The sequence below is a fragment of the Astatotilapia calliptera genome, chromosome 2, assembly GCF_900246225.1.
Source record: "Astatotilapia calliptera chromosome 2, fAstCal1.2, whole genome shotgun sequence".
NCBI classification, from domain to species: domain Eukaryota; kingdom Metazoa; phylum Chordata; class Actinopteri; order Cichliformes; family Cichlidae; genus Astatotilapia; species Astatotilapia calliptera.
The window spans coordinates 28577602-28594835 of NC_039303.1; the positions used below are offsets into that span (position 1 = coordinate 28577602).

General features: G+C 38.3%; 2 protein-coding genes and 1 pseudogene across 3 annotated transcripts; 1 reads left to right on the plus strand and 2 right to left on the minus strand.

Annotated features, from left to right (window-relative positions):
* The first annotated feature begins 879 nt into the window (after positions 1-879).
* Positions 880-5796, plus strand: LOC113029422 (homeobox protein CDX-1-like). The gene is made up of 3 exons (XM_026180288.1): positions 880-1464; positions 2621-2769; positions 4848-5796. Exons 1-3 carry the CDS (start codon positions 1005-1007, stop codon positions 5031-5033), a joined length of 795 nt encoding a protein of 264 aa, XP_026036073.1. The 5' UTR covers positions 880-1004; the 3' UTR covers positions 5034-5796.
* A 915-nt stretch (positions 5797-6711) lies between these two features.
* On the minus strand, positions 6712-12164 carry LOC113036294 (uncharacterized). Of its 2 annotated transcripts, none has more exons than XM_026192536.1 (6): positions 11944-12164; positions 10992-11312; positions 10547-10798; positions 10337-10456; positions 10020-10136; positions 6712-9676 (listed from the first exon to the last, which is right to left on the minus strand). In XM_026192536.1, the coding sequence occupies exons 1-6, from the start codon at positions 11990-11992 to the stop codon at positions 9486-9488; spliced, it is 1050 nt and encodes a 349-aa protein (XP_026048321.1). In that variant the 5' UTR covers positions 11993-12164; the 3' UTR covers positions 6712-9485. The 2 variants fall into 2 exon arrangements, with proteins under 2 accessions (XP_026048321.1, XP_026048315.1); XM_026192530.1 differs by having other exon boundaries at positions 10256-10456.
* Positions 12165-14286: 2122 nt separating this feature from the next.
* LOC113029754 (uncharacterized) lies at positions 14287-17189 on the minus strand (annotated as a pseudogene).
* Positions 17190-17234: the final 45 nt, after the last annotated feature.

The window sequence follows — 17234 nt, forward strand, 5'->3', positions numbered from 1 at the left end:
CAGCTTAAGAGAATAAAAAATTCTTTATATTTGCCATAATGATGATACTGAAGTGTATTATCTGGTCAGAGCCATAGCTGCCACTGAAGGGAAGCAGCCCATTTCTACAGCTATGTTTTCTACATGTTCTAATGTTCCTGTGATGTATAGAATTAAAATATGGACTTTAACTAATTTAATTACATGTACATTTTCCATGTTTTTTTCAATACAGTATGCAAATGTAATATGCTTGATTGGTTTACATTTAGTTCATACAATGCACGTTTTTCCTCACGATTTCTTATTTGAGTAAATAAACCTTTAATTTTATATATTTAAGTTGTATCTTACTCAAATGTTTTACTTGCATGTTTATTGGGGTTGAATAATTAAGTTCTTTTTAGTGTATGAAGATTAAGTTGACAGTGAAGAAAAACAACATTTAAGCTTTAAAATAAGAAGCTAAACTATATCAAAATAAAAATATAAATTAATAAATGAATGTGCATTTTTTTCAATCTTCGGCATGGCTAGACGAGGTCTTTATGCGTAACCGGAAATCCTGACCTGATCATTTTTCAACATATGTAATTTTATATTTTAAAATTTTCCTTGCTTTGAAAAAAACAAACAAACATATAGTGGTATGTTTTCCTGCTTGTTTGTTTGTGTATTTGTTTCCTTCCACCTCTGTCCGTATTATTATTATTATTATTATTATTATTATTATTATTATTATTGGTGTTGGCCTGTAGTCTCTGCGCTGAATCTAAGCCCCCTATATACATGCACGCGGAGGCACATGGACTTCCCACGCATTCCACACATTGTACCGCCTTATCAAAATGATTCATCAGGGCAAACCTGGTAAATCGGGGTCATTGCCCTGACGTCGCAAAGACCAGCAGGCAGGTGAGTCTCAGGTAAAGCGTGACGTCAGGATGATACTTTCGAACTCCTTGCCAGTAAATCTATAAAGGTGTGTAGTCTTACTGCACAGGTAGCCTGAACCTTAGACTGAAATGAAAACAGAGCTTGCTGAAGATAAACTCGGGGGCCTAACATGCTCTTGGAGGTTTGATTTTTCCAGGTCTTCCAGAGATTCACCCTACCTGTCGAGCGAGGATACCGGGATGTACCCGAGCTCTGCTTCTATCAGACAAACGGCTCAGGCTCTGTCACTGAACAGTCAGTACATTCCGCCTCCGTATGACTTCCCCAGCTACCACCATCACGTCACGGGAGTCGGTGATTTGTCGGCAAGTACCTGGAACCCCCTTTACGCGCCCCGGGAGGAGTATCCCTACAGCTTCCCGGGGTCAAGCCCCAACACCGCGCAGGTCAACTTCACCTACCCGGATCTGAGCAACGTTCCTTCCGCCGCTGGAGGGGGATCGCTCACCCCTTACAATTTCATCTCTGGACAGGATCCCCTCATTCCCAGGAAAAGACCACAGGAGCCCGTTAAACAAACAACTTCAGGTGGGACTTTACTTTGTCATACTTATTCTTAATCATAGGCTTATTTTGGTCTGCATAATGTATTCAGTGAATTATACAGATATAAAGAACATTTGTAACATCTTCATCTAAAGTTGCTTCGTGCATACAAATATCTGTTATCTGGAGTACTTCAAACGCACTTGTCTCTGTTTTTTTTTCTTCTTCTTCTTCTTCATTCTCGCGACTGATCACATATTAGCTGTCACTGTGTTAACAAGTGTTAACGAGTGACACAAACAGGAAATGCAGCATCTTGATAAGACACATCCTATAGGGGAAGGAGATTACACAACCTCCTGGGTTACCTTTGTAGCTGTCACTGTGGTTGCATGACTAACTAAACCTAAAAAAAAAAAACGTACAAGTATGGGTAACACATGAGAAACACATGCAAACCTGTTTTAAGTGAAAAACAAACCCAACTTCAGCAGGCGCACATTCATCAAGGTGTTCGCCTCTCTTTGGACAATCATGCTGTGAGATGTCAATGCAAAGCTAACAGTGGAGGCCATGAAGTCTACACAAGTCTCACACCCCACCCTCTCTGTCCACTGGGTGGGTGTGAGATGGTGACAAACTGGATAGATAACACTGGAAGTGCAGGAAGTCTGCAGAAGTTAAACGAAGTCTCCTCTAGAGGCTAACCCTCTCTTAACCCTCTTGTGTGTATCTGTGTGTGTGGGTGTGGCTGGATCAATGCTGTCACATGAGCTAGTTTTCTGATCAATAACTGTGACTCCTAGTTTCTTGAGTGTGTATGTGAACATGCGTGTCAATGAATAGCTGCCTATGTAAAGAGCTGTGTAGACAGCACTCACGGTGATAAGGAGAAGCACTGATGCAATGCAGTGGGGAGTCTTTGCCTTCGTTATAGTGTGAGCACGATTAGTAGAATTGATGAGGTTTTAAGTGGCGCCTGAACTTGAACGTGGCACCAGACTGTTTGGTCACGACACACACATTTCGTGACTCACTGACACAAAATTATTAATTCCTGAAAAAGATGTGGGCCATACACATGAATAAAAAATGACTCTATTTACTTACATTCACTGTCTTTATTTTTGTGCTTATGTTTACTATTCTTAATATTTATTGATTTTTTACTAAAAAGCAATTTTTTTGTCTGATTTAGGTGGGAAGACTCGCACTAAGGACAAGTACAGGGTGGTGTACACTGACCACCAAAGGATGGAGCTTGAGAAAGAGTTTCAGTTCAACCGCTATATCACAATGAGAAGGAAGTCAGAGCTGTCAATGGCACTCAGCCTTTCCGAGAGGCAGGTGAGAAGATTAGAGTAAATAAACGGTCAATGTAGAAAATATATAGAAACTGTCTAGGACAGTGAGACTTTGTAACTTTTGCGTTCTCTCTTCACATTCAAAGAATTACAAACGCCTAACACTTTTAAAGTAGCCAACCACATGTTCTGTTTTTCTTTTTTTAGGTTCCTCCTTAAGAGGAACGAATGAGATAAACTAAACTCACAGCAGAAAAACCCCATGAAGCAATGAGACAGAGTGTGTTTCGTTACTGTTGAAACTCAGTTAGGAAACAGAATGTGGGATTTGTTCGGGCAAACCCCCCATGGTTTGCCCGAACAAATCTATAGGCCAAGGCCAAGAAGTATATATTTGTCACCCCCTTTTGTGAGTGACAATAATAAGGAAGGTCACTGCAAATTTAACATGTTTATGTTAGGGGTATAAAAAATATGCCCTAATTTTTTTTAACCTTGTAAAGCCAGAACCACAAAATAATGACATTTTTTTTTAGTTACCGGAGTTTAACCTTTATCTCAAAGAAATCTATCTTGCCAAATATGCTCGATATTTTAATCTGAACAAATTAGACATAGCCCTTGAAACTTGGCATATAGTCGGTCAGAATGACTGAACTCTATGGATTGCAAATACAGCCTGTTAGAGGTCAATAGGTGCAATGCATTAGACCCCAAACACCAGGAATTAAGAGGTGTGAGGATGAAATACAATATGTACCAAGACTTTTTTGAGGAAAATCTTCTGCCATCTACCAGGATGATGATGATGAAACGAGGGGTGGACGTTTCAGAAAGACAATGATCCCAAACACAAAGCCAAGGAAACTCTTGACTGGTTTCAGAAACAGAAAATAAAGCTGCTAAAAATAGCCCAGCCAATCACATGACCCGAATCCAGTTGAAAATCTATAGAAAGAACTAAACCCCAGAGTTCATAGAAGAGGCCAACAGAGCCTTCAGGATTTGAATTTCTGTTTGTGTGCGACTAGTTTCTCCACACAGGAGGCATCTTGAAGCTGTCATCACCAACAAAAGCTTTTGTGCGAAGTATTAAATAAATGTCAGTAAATGTGTTCAATACTTTTTCCCTGTGTCACTTCTTATTATTACACATAGTTTATGGACATCCGCAGTTTAATTTGTCTTTGCATGTGCAGACTGGTTGGGTTGTTACTGACATCTGGTCAGAATTTCATACCATGTGAAATATATTTTGCTTTGAAAACTGGTGATGTGTTCAATACTTATTATACCCCATGTGTATAAACACACATGGGGTATAACAAAAATGATCTTGGCATTTTTGTGGAATTTCATGCTCACCGCATAAATCTGCATATACTGCAGATATCTGATTGTAAACAGTATACCACTGATGATGCACAGATCTCAAATATGGCATTAACTTTGTGTTACAGGGTTATTATCTCATTTGTGGGTTTCTTTTTTTTTCTTATGTGAGATAACAGGGAAGGTGGAGCTTGGATTTATTTTGTTGATGTTATTGTGCATTAGAAAAAAAACCCTGCATCTGCAGGCCATCTATTACCACTGTGCTGTATTTTACTTATTCCCATGGTTAAGTGTAGGGTTTCTACTAATGCAGCACATGTGAGCACAATGTTCTCAAACAATCCCCTCTGGAGAAACGAGCTCCAGAGAAAAAAACAAATTCTGCAAACCGTAATGTTAACATATGTGGCCAAACGCATAAGTAGTGTTAATGGTGAAACCCTCAATCTTACTGTCATTATGCTGTTCTTGTTGTTTCTTCTGCCTGCCCTTGCAGCTTCTTAAAACCACAGCTGAGTGCAATTGTTGTAGCTCCCAGAGTAATTCTGGGAAAGTCAGAGATTACTAAATTTCAAGTAGATGAAGCAAGGCAAGGGAACGTTACCACAGAAAGCAAAGTCGCTGCAGTTTTCAACTTCCTTTTAATGCAGCAAATAAGCGATTTATAGAAGAAATGAAAACGATAATGATGTGCTGTTTCTTTTGATGTTGTTTAGGGAACAAGCCATAATGCTCCCTAACTGAGAAACGTTCTTGATGCTGATATCTCATGCATGTATGTCTCAGGTGAAGATCTGGTTTCAGAACAGACGTGCCAAGGAGAGGAAGATCAACAGGAAGAAGTTGCAGCATTCCCAGCAGGCCTCAACAACCACACCCACCCCACCTGTACTGTGTGCACACAGTGACACCCACAACCCCGTGAGCCCCAGCAGGAACATTTTGTCAGACGCAGTATCGGAGGAGTACTAGGTGAAGTCTATGTGAAAGACTGGCACTGTATCTGTGTGTGTAAATAATGTTTTTAATAGTTGTACAAGTTCACCACAGAACGAATGAAAAAGATTCACATGAAGATCACCTCTATTTTACAATGTCACCACCACACGTTTGTCACATGGATCGAGTCGAGTGGGCATTTATTCCACTTGCTTGTGTTAATCATTATCAACGTCAAGATAGCGTTTTAACAGTGCATGCCCAAGAAAGAGGATTAGTGTCTTTCTTGTTGTCTTTTCCTTGTATATGTATCCATTAACAGGAATATAATGCAAATGCAGATATAAAAAAGAAAAAAAACTGACAGCCCTTCTTCTTGTTTCCAAGGCAGTACCGTGACACTAACACGCCTTTTTTATGACAACTTGAAGTTACAGGAAATCAGATGGGGAAAGCAGATATCTAATTCGAAAGGTGGTTAAATTGTTCTTTTTGTTTTTCTGAAAACATGCATTTACTCTACATTTTAGCTGCAGCAAAGCAAGGGCAGCATTATTAAAAGTGTCACTGGTTTTAGACATTCAGACAGGAGAGTTTAGCCACATCCTGAAAAACTGCTGAAGATTGCTCAACTGCATGACTCGTGATTTACAGTCGCTGTGGCACAGACATTCAGCTCTGGCATGGAGCTGGATATATTCGTTTTATTTTAAAAAATGTCTACACTTGTCTATTTTTTTTAGAACCCAATGTCTGTATATATGAAATGTTAAAGGATGTGCTGTACAAGCAAGAAATGCTGACACATTTTGATACTTCTTCACTGTAATGTTAAAGAAAAGGAAGGAGAAACAAAAGATGTGGAAATTTAGTAGGTATGAGTCATCTAACGATTAAAGGTTTTTCCATTTCTAAATAAATGACTGACTTATCAACAGTGCAGTGTGTGCAGTTGTGTAATCACAAATGTTTAGAGTGTAAGAAAGTCACTGTTTTCTAATTTAGCTCTTCCGAATTTCAGTGTGTTTGTGCATGCTTTTGTGTGTTTCAAGTGGAGTTTATGTTGGCTTTGCAGCTTAAACCCTCTCCTCAGCACTGAGGTTTTATTGATTTAGAGTTGTATTTTCTGTTAATTTGCTCTAGCCACATTCATGTGGATCAATTTGCTTTTCATACAACACAGTTTCTACAGGAAAAGGCTTCTTGATGAAGAAATATAACATTAGTATGAAGTTCTATCTATAAATGCGCAAAACGAATACATTGGCTTCCTGTCATCACTTTTAAGACTCTAAATGAGCCTACAACGCTTTATTTGTTAGATCTTTTTTTATGTTCACACTCCTGTCAGAGGTCTTCCAATCAGATGTGACTTCCATAAACTAGACTTAAAAATAAAGGTGACTTACGATTTCACACTAGAACTGCAGAATCTGTTTCTACATTTGAGTCTTTGCTCCAGCCTCATTTCTACTCTCTGGCCTTTAATTCGATCTAAACCTTGACATTTCCTTTTTGTTATGTTTTATTATTGGCTGCCTGTGAAGCACTTTGGTCAACTCCGGTTGTTTTAAAGGTGCTATATAAATAAACATGACCTTGACCTTGACATGAAATTCATCACAATAAAGCCTAAGATGACCTCAATTGTATATCCTTAAATTACAAAAAAAATAACAATAAATAAACACATTTACATTCCTTAACAATCTTTTTTCTTCTTTTTTTATTGTGTGAAAAAAGGAAAACAATTTTCAATTTGTACAAGGTGTATTAAAGGTTACAGAAAGAGAGGAAAGACACAGGACTATTTTGGTTTTCGGTTTTGTAATTTGCATTATTTATTAGGCAGTTGCCACTTTAAGGCATAAGTGTGTGTGTTTGTTTTGTGCTGTTTGTGCATGCATGCGTGAATGCGGTTTGTATGTATGGCTGAGTGTCTGTGTGCATGTGTCTATAACTGTCTGTGGAAAAACAAAGTCTTACATACACACTTTGTCTTACAGAAAAAAAGTACCAATTAAACTACAAAATCTGTACTGTACAATACTAAAGAAAAAAACATGTAAAAATGTTTTCATTCTCTTGCATTAAAAATATAAATGATATTCTGTTTGAAAAGTATTTATAGTTCAAGGCTTTTATCAATTTAAAAACTGAAGTGCTAAAGACCAGAGAACTGGCGCCAGTCTGGTTTTATAGTTTAACAGCTTTGGCATTGCGAGGCAGCATCACATGATCATGTCACGACAATTATAAAATCCCCTGGTGTGTATGTGCTTCAGCTTCTCAATAGTGAATGTGCAACAGTTCACTCGTTTGCATTTCCTATGCCACACACGCATTAAAAGGTAAAAACAACGTTGCTCATACTGGCGCGCTCTGATGTACAAAGCAGCATTTGCTGACTGATCACATGATCAAAAAATAAACTCTGAGGAAACTACAACTGTAATGGACCATAAACACCAATTTTATGGCAGTATGAATCAGCATAAAGTCAGTGCATGGTTATCAATCTTTAACCCCATATCTAACCAAATGTATTTCATCTGTTTTGTGCCAACAGTTGCAACTTCTGCATTTGTCAGGTGACAAAAATATTACCAGTATTTTGGAGCAAACACTCAACCATGAAAGGTATTTTCTTCTTTTTATATAACAGTCTAAATGCAGAAAAGAGGAACTGAAATGGGCAAACATTACAGTAAACCGAACGGGACCAAACTCATTCGGCGCCATTTCATTTAAAATATGGTTTATACAAATGTGTTATCGGCCTTCCTGTGCTTCAAATAGACGCGATAGTCGGCCTGACCGTGTTCACACCCACACCAAGGATGCCGGGACTGTGAATGACCCTATTTAGAATTACTCTGCATCTGTAAGAAAAGGTTCACCGTGCAGCGCTCTGCACGTGCATCTGTCTGAGACTCAAACAGCAATGAAACGTTTGAATCTTGAATCTCTGTAATCTCTGATTAATGACTTGGTCTAAACATGTGCATTATCCTGTTTTCAACGGTGATTCTCCTTTTAACAGCTATTCATCTTAAACATAATTACTTAGTTTTAGTTTTAACACAGGCCAAAATAATTTTCCATCCATGACTCTCACTCCACCTCCTGATTAACGCTAAAACATCTGCTTCAGCTGATTTTTGTTCAGCTGACCTTTTATTAATTTAAAATCATTTGAATGGATAACGGCAGTTCTTCAAACCTGTAAGTTAGAACCTTATATTTGATTAAAAACCATGCACTGTTTGAAGAGACTGATGATGTCATCTCTGTTTTTTTTTTGACAGGTACAACTTAAACTCGAACCGCAAACACGTAGGAAGTGTAATTGAACTAAATATAGAAAACATAAGTTGATGCTGTTAAATGATAAACAGGTGGCTTCAGCTCAGAATCTCACATGCAGTAAAACAACTTTCTTCCTCAAACTACAGCTAGTTCACTGAACTCCTTTTAGTGTAGTCACAAATCATCAACACAAACATTTAAAGTACAGTTTAAAAATGAAAAGTAGAGGTGTCTTTACATTTTAAAATTGAATTTCTGAATCAATTTTACATTTGAAGGCAATTAGGAGACAGTATTTATAAGATTGCTGGTCTTGATACACTGAAACAAAACGTATTCTTTTTTTTTTAACAACCAGTGTCACGATTAAACCTACACAGCCCACTCCACTGTATTATTGCTCTAAGTGGTTATTGAACTTTGATCTTATCCAAACGGTTTGAGCAGAAAACAAAAGGAGAAAGAATGAAAACCAACGTCTGAGAAAAAAGCAGAAGTATTTGCATCATGGAAACAAATCCCCTCTCTCGTCTGCTTACTGTGAACTTCCTGAAACACTTCGCTGTAAATTTATCTTTGGACTGAAGAGCCAAAGGAAGACAACCTCCACCTACAAACTACACTGAACTGTTAGTAATTAGGTTTGTGTAAATCACAAGTCATTAACCACATGTGTTTAATAATCACACTTTAATTAAATGGAATTTTTTTTTGTGGCATTAGATTGAAATTGGCCGTTTTAGGATAAATGAGTGCATCATGTATTGTTAAAACTATAGTAATAATGCAGTTTATCAGTGTTTAGACAATAAATAAGATAAAACATATCCATAAATTATAACTACGATTAAAACTATTACAACATCCTATAAATATAAAAGCTAATAGAAAAATATGAATAATTATGTTTAGAAATGTTAAATAGCTACAAAACTACCGCAGCTTGTGTAGCGTCATATGAAATGATAACCCAGATGTCACCTAAGTCTGAGTGTGCTGATGCTCTTTTATATAACAGAATCACAGTGAAAGCAAAGAAAATCAATACGTATGAAATCTGAAGGTTTTTTTTTTTTCTGATGGGAAATTGAATTAAATAAAAGACCTTTTGGCATCTTGACATCATCTCCTCTCTCCATGGACCTTCAGTCTGTGTGAACACACCAATAATCTAAATCACCGGAATCTTTGGACCTTTGCATACATACAATCATCTCCTGTTGGTTCAGTGTGCCGAGATCGCCTCGAAAACTTGACTTGGCCGTACTCCACCTCCACCTCCGCCTCTGTTGTTTGCACCGCTGGCTTCCCCTGTTGCTTCATGATCCTGACATCAGCATAGGTTACATCTTGGTCACATTCATCCTCTGCAGAGTAGCAAGAAGATTGTTACAAGCAGAGTATTACAGATGGTTAACAGCTAAAGGTTTTTAATTTTTGTGAAGTTTTTTTGCTTTCTTTATAAGAGTTTCAAAAATATTTTCACAGTGATATCTGCTGCAGAAAGACCTGGTTAGCTTCAGCTCATAGACTAGAGAAAATGAGTCAGATACAAAAATGGGTTTTAAAATGAGTTCTTTGGCAATGCTTTAAGTTTATAGTCGACAGATTTTGTTACCTTTGTACACAGCGGTCTACTCGGCTTTTGTGTTGAAGCTTATTAGTTAACAATACCCACAGATTTTATATGTGACAGAAGAATTTTTGTACCTTTTGGTTTTGTAGGTTTGTTGTTTTGTTTTTTCCTCTGAGCACAGATCACCGCCACACCCACAAGTAAGAAAAATACCAGTGCTGAGAGAACACCACCGATCAGTGGCAAATTGGCTGTTTCAAAAGTAAAATACATAAAAACAGATGTTTCAGTTATCAAATGTATGTTTTTTTGTAAAGGAACATAAAGAAAGAGAAAGTGACATCAGTGGATCTAGTTAGTTTTCACTTACTAATGTACCATTGGTCATCACTGTTGGAAGTCACAGTTTCATTGTTGAATTGTGTAATTGACACTGTGCCAGTCTCCTTACCCACAGAAGTTGGTGTGACTGGGGTAGGTTCTGTTGTTGGTTCAATACACAGGCCGTTACTGTCCACAGGCACCCACCCTAATATCTGTGTCCCATTGATTGAGGTGCAGTTAATGAAGCCTGGCAGAAAAAAAAACAAATAATTTGAGAAAGATGTTTGAAGTGAAATAGTTGTTATTATTGACTTTCATTCATAATGTTGTTACTCACGACAGGTCTTCTGTTCTTCTGAGACATCACTGACGTTGTTCCTCACTGAGCAGACCAGACGTCCTGACATGTGCTGTCTCAGAGTGATGATGTTAGTCTCATTATTTCCAGAAAGGAGCTCAGCATCTGTCAGTGTGCGTCCATCCAGAGTCCAGCTGTACTGAGGACTGTCCCCTCCCTCAGAGGAGCAGGACACCCTCATCTCTCTCTGGGACAGACACTCAGAGAGCAGCAGGACAGAGGACACAGGAGCTGAGAGAAACACACACAGATGACTTAGATCTGAAATTTAAATCTTTTTCATTGTTGATACTCTCTAATGAAGAACAGGAAAAGCAAAAAATATGTTTATCTTGTGTATTTTGTGCTATATTAATAAGGTTATCAAAACAATGTTAAATGTATAGCCTATCTATAATTTGTTCCGAACAGAGAAAAAAAATACCTTGAATGAACAACTGTAAAGTCCGCTCGCCTGATGATTTTCCATCTGAACCAGAGATTTTAAGGGTATATTCACCACTGTCATTCCTACTCAGGTTATTGATCCTAAATGTTTGATTACTGAGAAAAACGAGAGACCTGTGTTCTATGGTATTAGAAATAATATTATTATTTTTCACATCTAGTATTTTTAATGAATTCTTGAACAGGCCGTATCTAGGTATTTCTGAGGTGCTGTCCATCAGCTGGATGTCCACAGTTCCTCCCAAAGCTCCATAACACTGAGCTCCATCCTGTCTGCCATCACAGTGAGTTTCCACACCTGCATGGAAAATGTAAAAGAAAACAAAAGCAAAAACTAAAAAAAACAGTAATGATTTAGCTAACAGCTCCACCTGACATTTAAGTTTAAATGTTTTAGAAGAACATTTAACAAATCATCTTAAATCAGTTATATCAGTAGAAGTACAGATAATTAACTGTATGTCTGAGTTTTGAATTTTGCAAGTCGCCCAGTGTTTTTCTAAAAAAAAATCCTTTAGTGAATTTTTCAATTTTAGCGTTTTAAAAATATATTTAACTCACCCTATAATTATGATATTGTGTTGTTTATGAAAATGATTGATGTTAAAGCTAGAATGTTTTCATTTTTTAGTTTTTGTTAGCATACTGTCTGTATAATACATTTTACTGTAGTAAAATAACCCTAAAAATTTTTTTAGAGTGCACATTCATGTTAAAATGTTGAAATGATATTAGAATGTAGCATTATTGTAAAGTTAAAGACTTCAGAAAATAGCACTGTTATTATGTTCGACATGTCATGAACTGAATTTATTTAATAATTTCTTTTTTAAAACGTCTGTCATTGACAGTCTTGGATCCTGTAATTGCAAAACATGCTATTTATGCACAGAAACGAAGTATGATGAATTACAACATGAAAAGCTCACCATGAGAGAATCCGAGCCACATCAGTAGCAGTCCAACTACAGCTTCCATGTCAGCTGCTGAGCTTCTGTTGATCGTCAGCAGCTTTCAAACCCTTTTTCTCAAAAACAAATATGTGTGTGCCGCTCTGAACAGACTGCAGTGTGTCCTGTTAGTGATCAGCCTCAGAGGAGAATGTGTGAAAATCTTTACGTGAGGTCGTATTGAAGTTACCTTTTCATGCACTGAGAGGATGAAAGGAAGTGGTATCAGTTTTTCTTCCCCTTTTAGCCCTGACGAAAAAGAAAATTCATGTGTGATAGACTGAGAGGAAGAGAAGGAAACGTTTATCATTTATACTAAAAGACGTTTTGACTAAGACATATTATAGATTAACATGGAAACAATCAATCACAGAAACATGTTTAGGTGGCAGAATAATAATACATCATGTCTTATAACAATGATAATAATAATCCAGCGTTCTAAACCACTTAAGCTTTCCTTACCAAACTGGTAGAAGTTACAACAACATTATGAGTAATGATTCTTTACACACACTGGATACTAGAAGACTTCAGTATTTTAAAACTCATTAGATTAAACTTAGATAATTGAAAAAAGGGTGTGTGTGGGGTGGACAGCACAAATGTAAGTGCAAATCTTAAGAATGTATGCATATCTTTTAATAAAGAAAGACAGTTTTATATAATAAAACAGATTACAGTTATACTAAACAGAGGTAGAGGTTTTATTATTTGATTTTAAAACCTGAACAATAATGATCACGGGGTTGTTTTTTGTTTGTTTTTTACACAATGTCTCCCTCTAGTGGTAATGAATTATACAGCCTCGGAATTTACTGGATGCACATGTTGCTTATTTGACTTCTTTGTTTCTGGCAGCTTCACAGATACTTTTTAGATTTAATATCGTCAGTTGTAAATCTCATCACATTATCACCCCCCCCCCCCCCCCCCCCCCAAAAAAAAAAAAAAAAAAAACTTTTTAAAAAAGTGTTTTGAGGGAAGAGCTTGCTGTGTCCGGGTGGGCAGTCAGAAATAACAGGATGACAACCTGACTGAGTCAGATACTCGAGGTTAGAGCAGGTCAGTAGTAACATGCAGGCTCCTGGTTTGTGTTCCTTTCCATATAAGAATAATTAACATCCCGACTAAAGTGATTTTAAGAAAACTAGTTTTTTCCAGTCTACAGGTGTTTTTCATTGGATGAAGATCAGCAGTCAGTACAGAAAATCAGCATCTTTACATTTACCTTCTGTAAGAGGAGCACAGTTACACAAATCTTTCTAAACCCTCACAGCAATGATCAGGCTTTTTGCTTATTACAATTACTGATAACAATTAACATGGTTAAAGTTGTAATAAAAGCTTGATGAAAATAACAATTGAACAAAGTTAATATTCACTGAAACACATGTGACGTCATGGTTCACCTTCTGGTTTACTTATAAATATAACCTTTCATTGTTTCATAATTTTAACATGAAAATACCAACAAAAACCATAACTTACATTTAAGGAAGGGTTAGCAGTAGAAGGCTCTCTTTCAGTGTCCTGCTGCCACTCAGAAAGTATGCAAATACAAGTTAAACATTTAAGAAATCTATCATTAAAACTGGTAGCTTAGCCAAATGTCCGAATGTGTGTTTGTGTGTGTGTGACATAAAGAGAGAGGGGGGGGGGGGAGGGGGAATCCTATGAGCACAGCTCACTAGAACATAGCCAAATATTTAAATTATTTTACTGGGTCCAGTTAGCAAAGCATAAAACTTCATCAAAATCCTTTTTGCACCAAATGTATCTATGTAATTGTAAATTACGGACAATGTTAAACCGATTGGTGGCAGCTCATTATCACATTACCACTGATATCCAAAGAGTTCAGTGTCTGAAAATATATACATTAACAGTAGCTCTGTGTGTCTCTTATGTGTCATGGTAGATGTAACCAGGTTTTTACTTGCATGTTGGAGAATGATCACTTGGATGAGGCCTTGATGTCTCTAATAACAGGAGAATGAAAATCCTTAATCTGCAAATCTGCTGTTGTGCTCTTTTTATAAGCTGGTAGTTATTAAACAAGAACACCACCACCACCACCACCAACAACAACAACAATAACAACAACAACAACTGCAGGTTTCCCCAATCTTATAAACAGTACATTTGCATAATGACTGAAACTAGCACCACTGAAGGAACAATGGACTGGGAGGTCACCTTCATCATAATTATGCAAATTCTCATGACCACTGATCAATGGCCATGAGTACCATTCACAGAGAGTTGAGGAATGGCTGCAATCACAGCATTGTAAGATGGCGAAAGATGTGCACATTTACATCATTGTAGGTGTAAATAGACTGCAGAGTCCTGGCCTGACGAGGTAGCTGTTCTGTGCTGTGCCATCCGCTTCGCCAGAGGTTGTTTGGTTTCCCCAATGTATAAATCCTGGCAATCCTCCTGGCACGTAACAGCGTACACTACGGTTGTGTCCAAATTCATGGGCTGCATCCTCCTGAGGACCCAGCCTTCGCAGTCTACGTGGGCCGGGCCCTCAGAAGGTCGGGTAGGCCGGAAGTAAACAGCTGTGAAATTGGACAGTCTAGCCTTCAGATTTGTGTCACTGCTGTCTCGGTGGAGTGTAATAAACTCAGCTGTCTGCTCCTTGCTATCTAAATATAACAGGACACTGGTGTAAATTCTGGACCATCTCACACTTCTGTTTAATCAGTTTTCGGTTTGACGTTTATTCAGTTGTATGAAAACAAAGAAGGAACCCACCCGGGGGATTAATAAAGTTTTATCTAATCTAATCTAATCTAATCTAATCTAATCTAATCTAATCTAATCTAATCTAATCTAATCTAATCTAATCTAATCTAATAACTTTAATCTCAGCCAAACCGATTTACTCACAAACAAATAAAATACTGAAAAAAGCCAAACAATAACATTTTAGGTTGTCTAAGTGACTTATATATTATGTTTAACCTGAGTAGTAAAAGACCACGGTGATCTGAAAATGATGTGCCGGGAGTTTGCCGTTCTCGGCGGCTCTAGTGACCCTCAAGCTCCCGGCTAGCTATTGAGCTGGTGGGTAACAGACGTCTCCGAAAACGTCAGAGCACTTTTGCAAATATGTGATATCTTGATAAACTGAGCAGATATTTGAAGTTTACACAGCTACATTCTCGCCTGAAAATATGTTAAAAGTTTATTTTGCGATCCAGAAAGAGTAATATTAAAAACTTAGTAGCGGCCGCCATTGTTTAAAACTGGAATTGGCTAGGCCACGGTATGAATTCTGGGATATGGTGGGCCACGAAGGATACACCCGAACCATCCTTCAAATTTGGGGAAAAGGAGGACACATTTGTCGGCTGCATTTGGAGAAGTCTACAAATTTGGACAGCCTTCATCGCGTTGCTGTGACGTAATCAGCCTACAAATGCGGCCTCAAGTAGCTCTGCTTGTGTCGGGGTTCTAATCCTTGGGGTTGACCAAGTTTTGGCGCAGCGTGCTTTGGGGTTTAAAAGCCACAGAGATCCGGTGTTTAGAAAAAAGTGCTTCTCAGCAGTTCCGATACTCCTGACACATAAGGGATCACTTAGCGGTTGTCTTTCTCTCCTGGATCAGCTGGAGCTTTCTTTTGGTGCCTTAACCACATTTACTCAGGGCCTCCTTGATGTGATGTTCTTCTGCTTTCCTGGCCACTGTGTCAGTGTGGATGGTGTTCACTCTATGTCTTAGTGTCCTGATGACACCCAGTTTATGCTCCAGTGGACGATGAGAGTCAAACCTTAAATACTGATCCGTATGCGTAGGTTTACGGTACACATCTGCTTTTACATGTCCCCCATTACTGATGGAAATCTCACAGTCTAAGAGGGCTAACCTGCAACTTTTCATATCATCCCTGGTGAATTTGATGATTTGATCCACCGAGTTAATGTGATCCATGAATTGTGGTACGTCCTGATTTTTGATTTTCACCCAAGTGTCTTCCACATACCTGAACCAATGACTTGGTGGTTTTCCAGGATAGGATAACAAAGCCCTCTTTTTTTCCCACTTCTTCCATGTACAAATTGGCCACGATGGGTTAAACTGGGGAGCCCATGGCACACCCATGTTTCTGCCTGTAGAACTGACCCTTGTATGTGAAGTAGGTGGAATGAAGACACGGTTCCAAAAAGCAAACACACTTGGTCGATGCTGAGAGTGGTCCTGTTGCTGAGGTTGGGGTCATCCTGTAATCTCTTATGAACTACTTTCAACTCTTCCGTGACTGGGATGCAAGTGAAGAGAGATGTAACATCGTACAAGACCATAGTTTCATCTGTCTCCATAATGACATCTCTCACCTTTTCAACAAAATCCAGGGTGTTCTGGATGTGGTGTTCAGAGCTGCCTACCAGTGGGTTGAGGATCGAGGCCAGAAACTTGGAGATGTTATAGGTGACCAAGTTGATCATGCAGACAATCGGTCTTAAAGGTGCAACCCGTTTGTGTATCTTCGGTAAACCATACAGACTTGGTGTAGATTCGCCTGGGTATAGCCTGTGGTATGAGGTCTGGTCAATAGCATTTTCTTCTTCTAACTGCTTCAGACAGTCTATCACTCTCTTCCTGTAACAACTTCCTGGGTTTCGTTTCAGGGGCTCATAAGTATTTTCGTCACTGAGCGTGACAGCAAAATTCAACCCTTTAGCAAGGATGTTTTTCTCTGTTTGGGTGAGCTGTCTGTCAGACAAATTCTTCACCCACTTGTCCACATCCTCGGTGTCACATCCTTCTCTCTTCTGGTCGCTGAAGACACTCTCCATATTTTGCTGTGGTTTCCGATGTACAACAAGTAAGTCAAACTTCCTTTGTTGCCTGGTCTTAGACGTCTTATGCTGTGCTAGATGAGCCTTCTCAGTGAAGTCAAACACCCTTTTAAGAGTATTCTCATCTAGAAGCATGGTAAGTCTCTGTCGAATCTGCTCCTCTTGAGATTTTAGGATGTCGATGGTAAAATGCCTCACCCTGCATCTGAGGCTGAATTTCAGGTGGTTCCTGTAATCTGCCATCTTATGTGCTGTTTACTCATACTGACGTACAAGCTTTAGGCAGTCCTTGCCAAAGTGGGTTAAAACTTCTTAATGCATGTTCAATCATCCAGGTAAGCAAATCTCCAAAAGTTGATTCTGTTCAATTGGACATAACGTTTTCAGTGGGAGAAACATTTCGTCACTCATCCAAGTGACTTCTTTAGTCTCAGCTGACTGCAGGTTTCCCCAATTTTA

Coding starts and splice junctions, on each gene's coding strand:
- LOC113029422 (XM_026180288.1), top strand. CDS start 1,005: ATGAAAACAGAGCTTGCTGAAGATAAACTCGGGGGCCTAACATGCTCT. Junction 1,465..2,620: donor CGTTAAACAAACAACTTCAG/GTGGGACTTTAC, acceptor TGTCTGATTTAG/GTGGGAAGACTCGCACTAAG. Junction 2,770..4,847: donor TCAGCCTTTCCGAGAGGCAG/GTGAGAAGATTA, acceptor TGTATGTCTCAG/GTGAAGATCTGGTTTCAGAA.
- LOC113036294 (XM_026192530.1), bottom strand. CDS start 11,992: ATGGAAGCTGTAGTTGGACTGCTACTGATGTGGCTCGGATTCTCTCAT. Junction 11,313..11,943: donor GTGGCTCGGATTCTCTCATG/GTGAGCTTTTCA, acceptor TTTTCCATGCAG/GTGTGGAAACTCACTGTGAT. Junction 10,137..10,255: donor TGATGACCAATGGTACATTA/GTAAGTGAAAAC, acceptor CTTTTGAAACAG/CCAATTTGCCACTGATCGGT.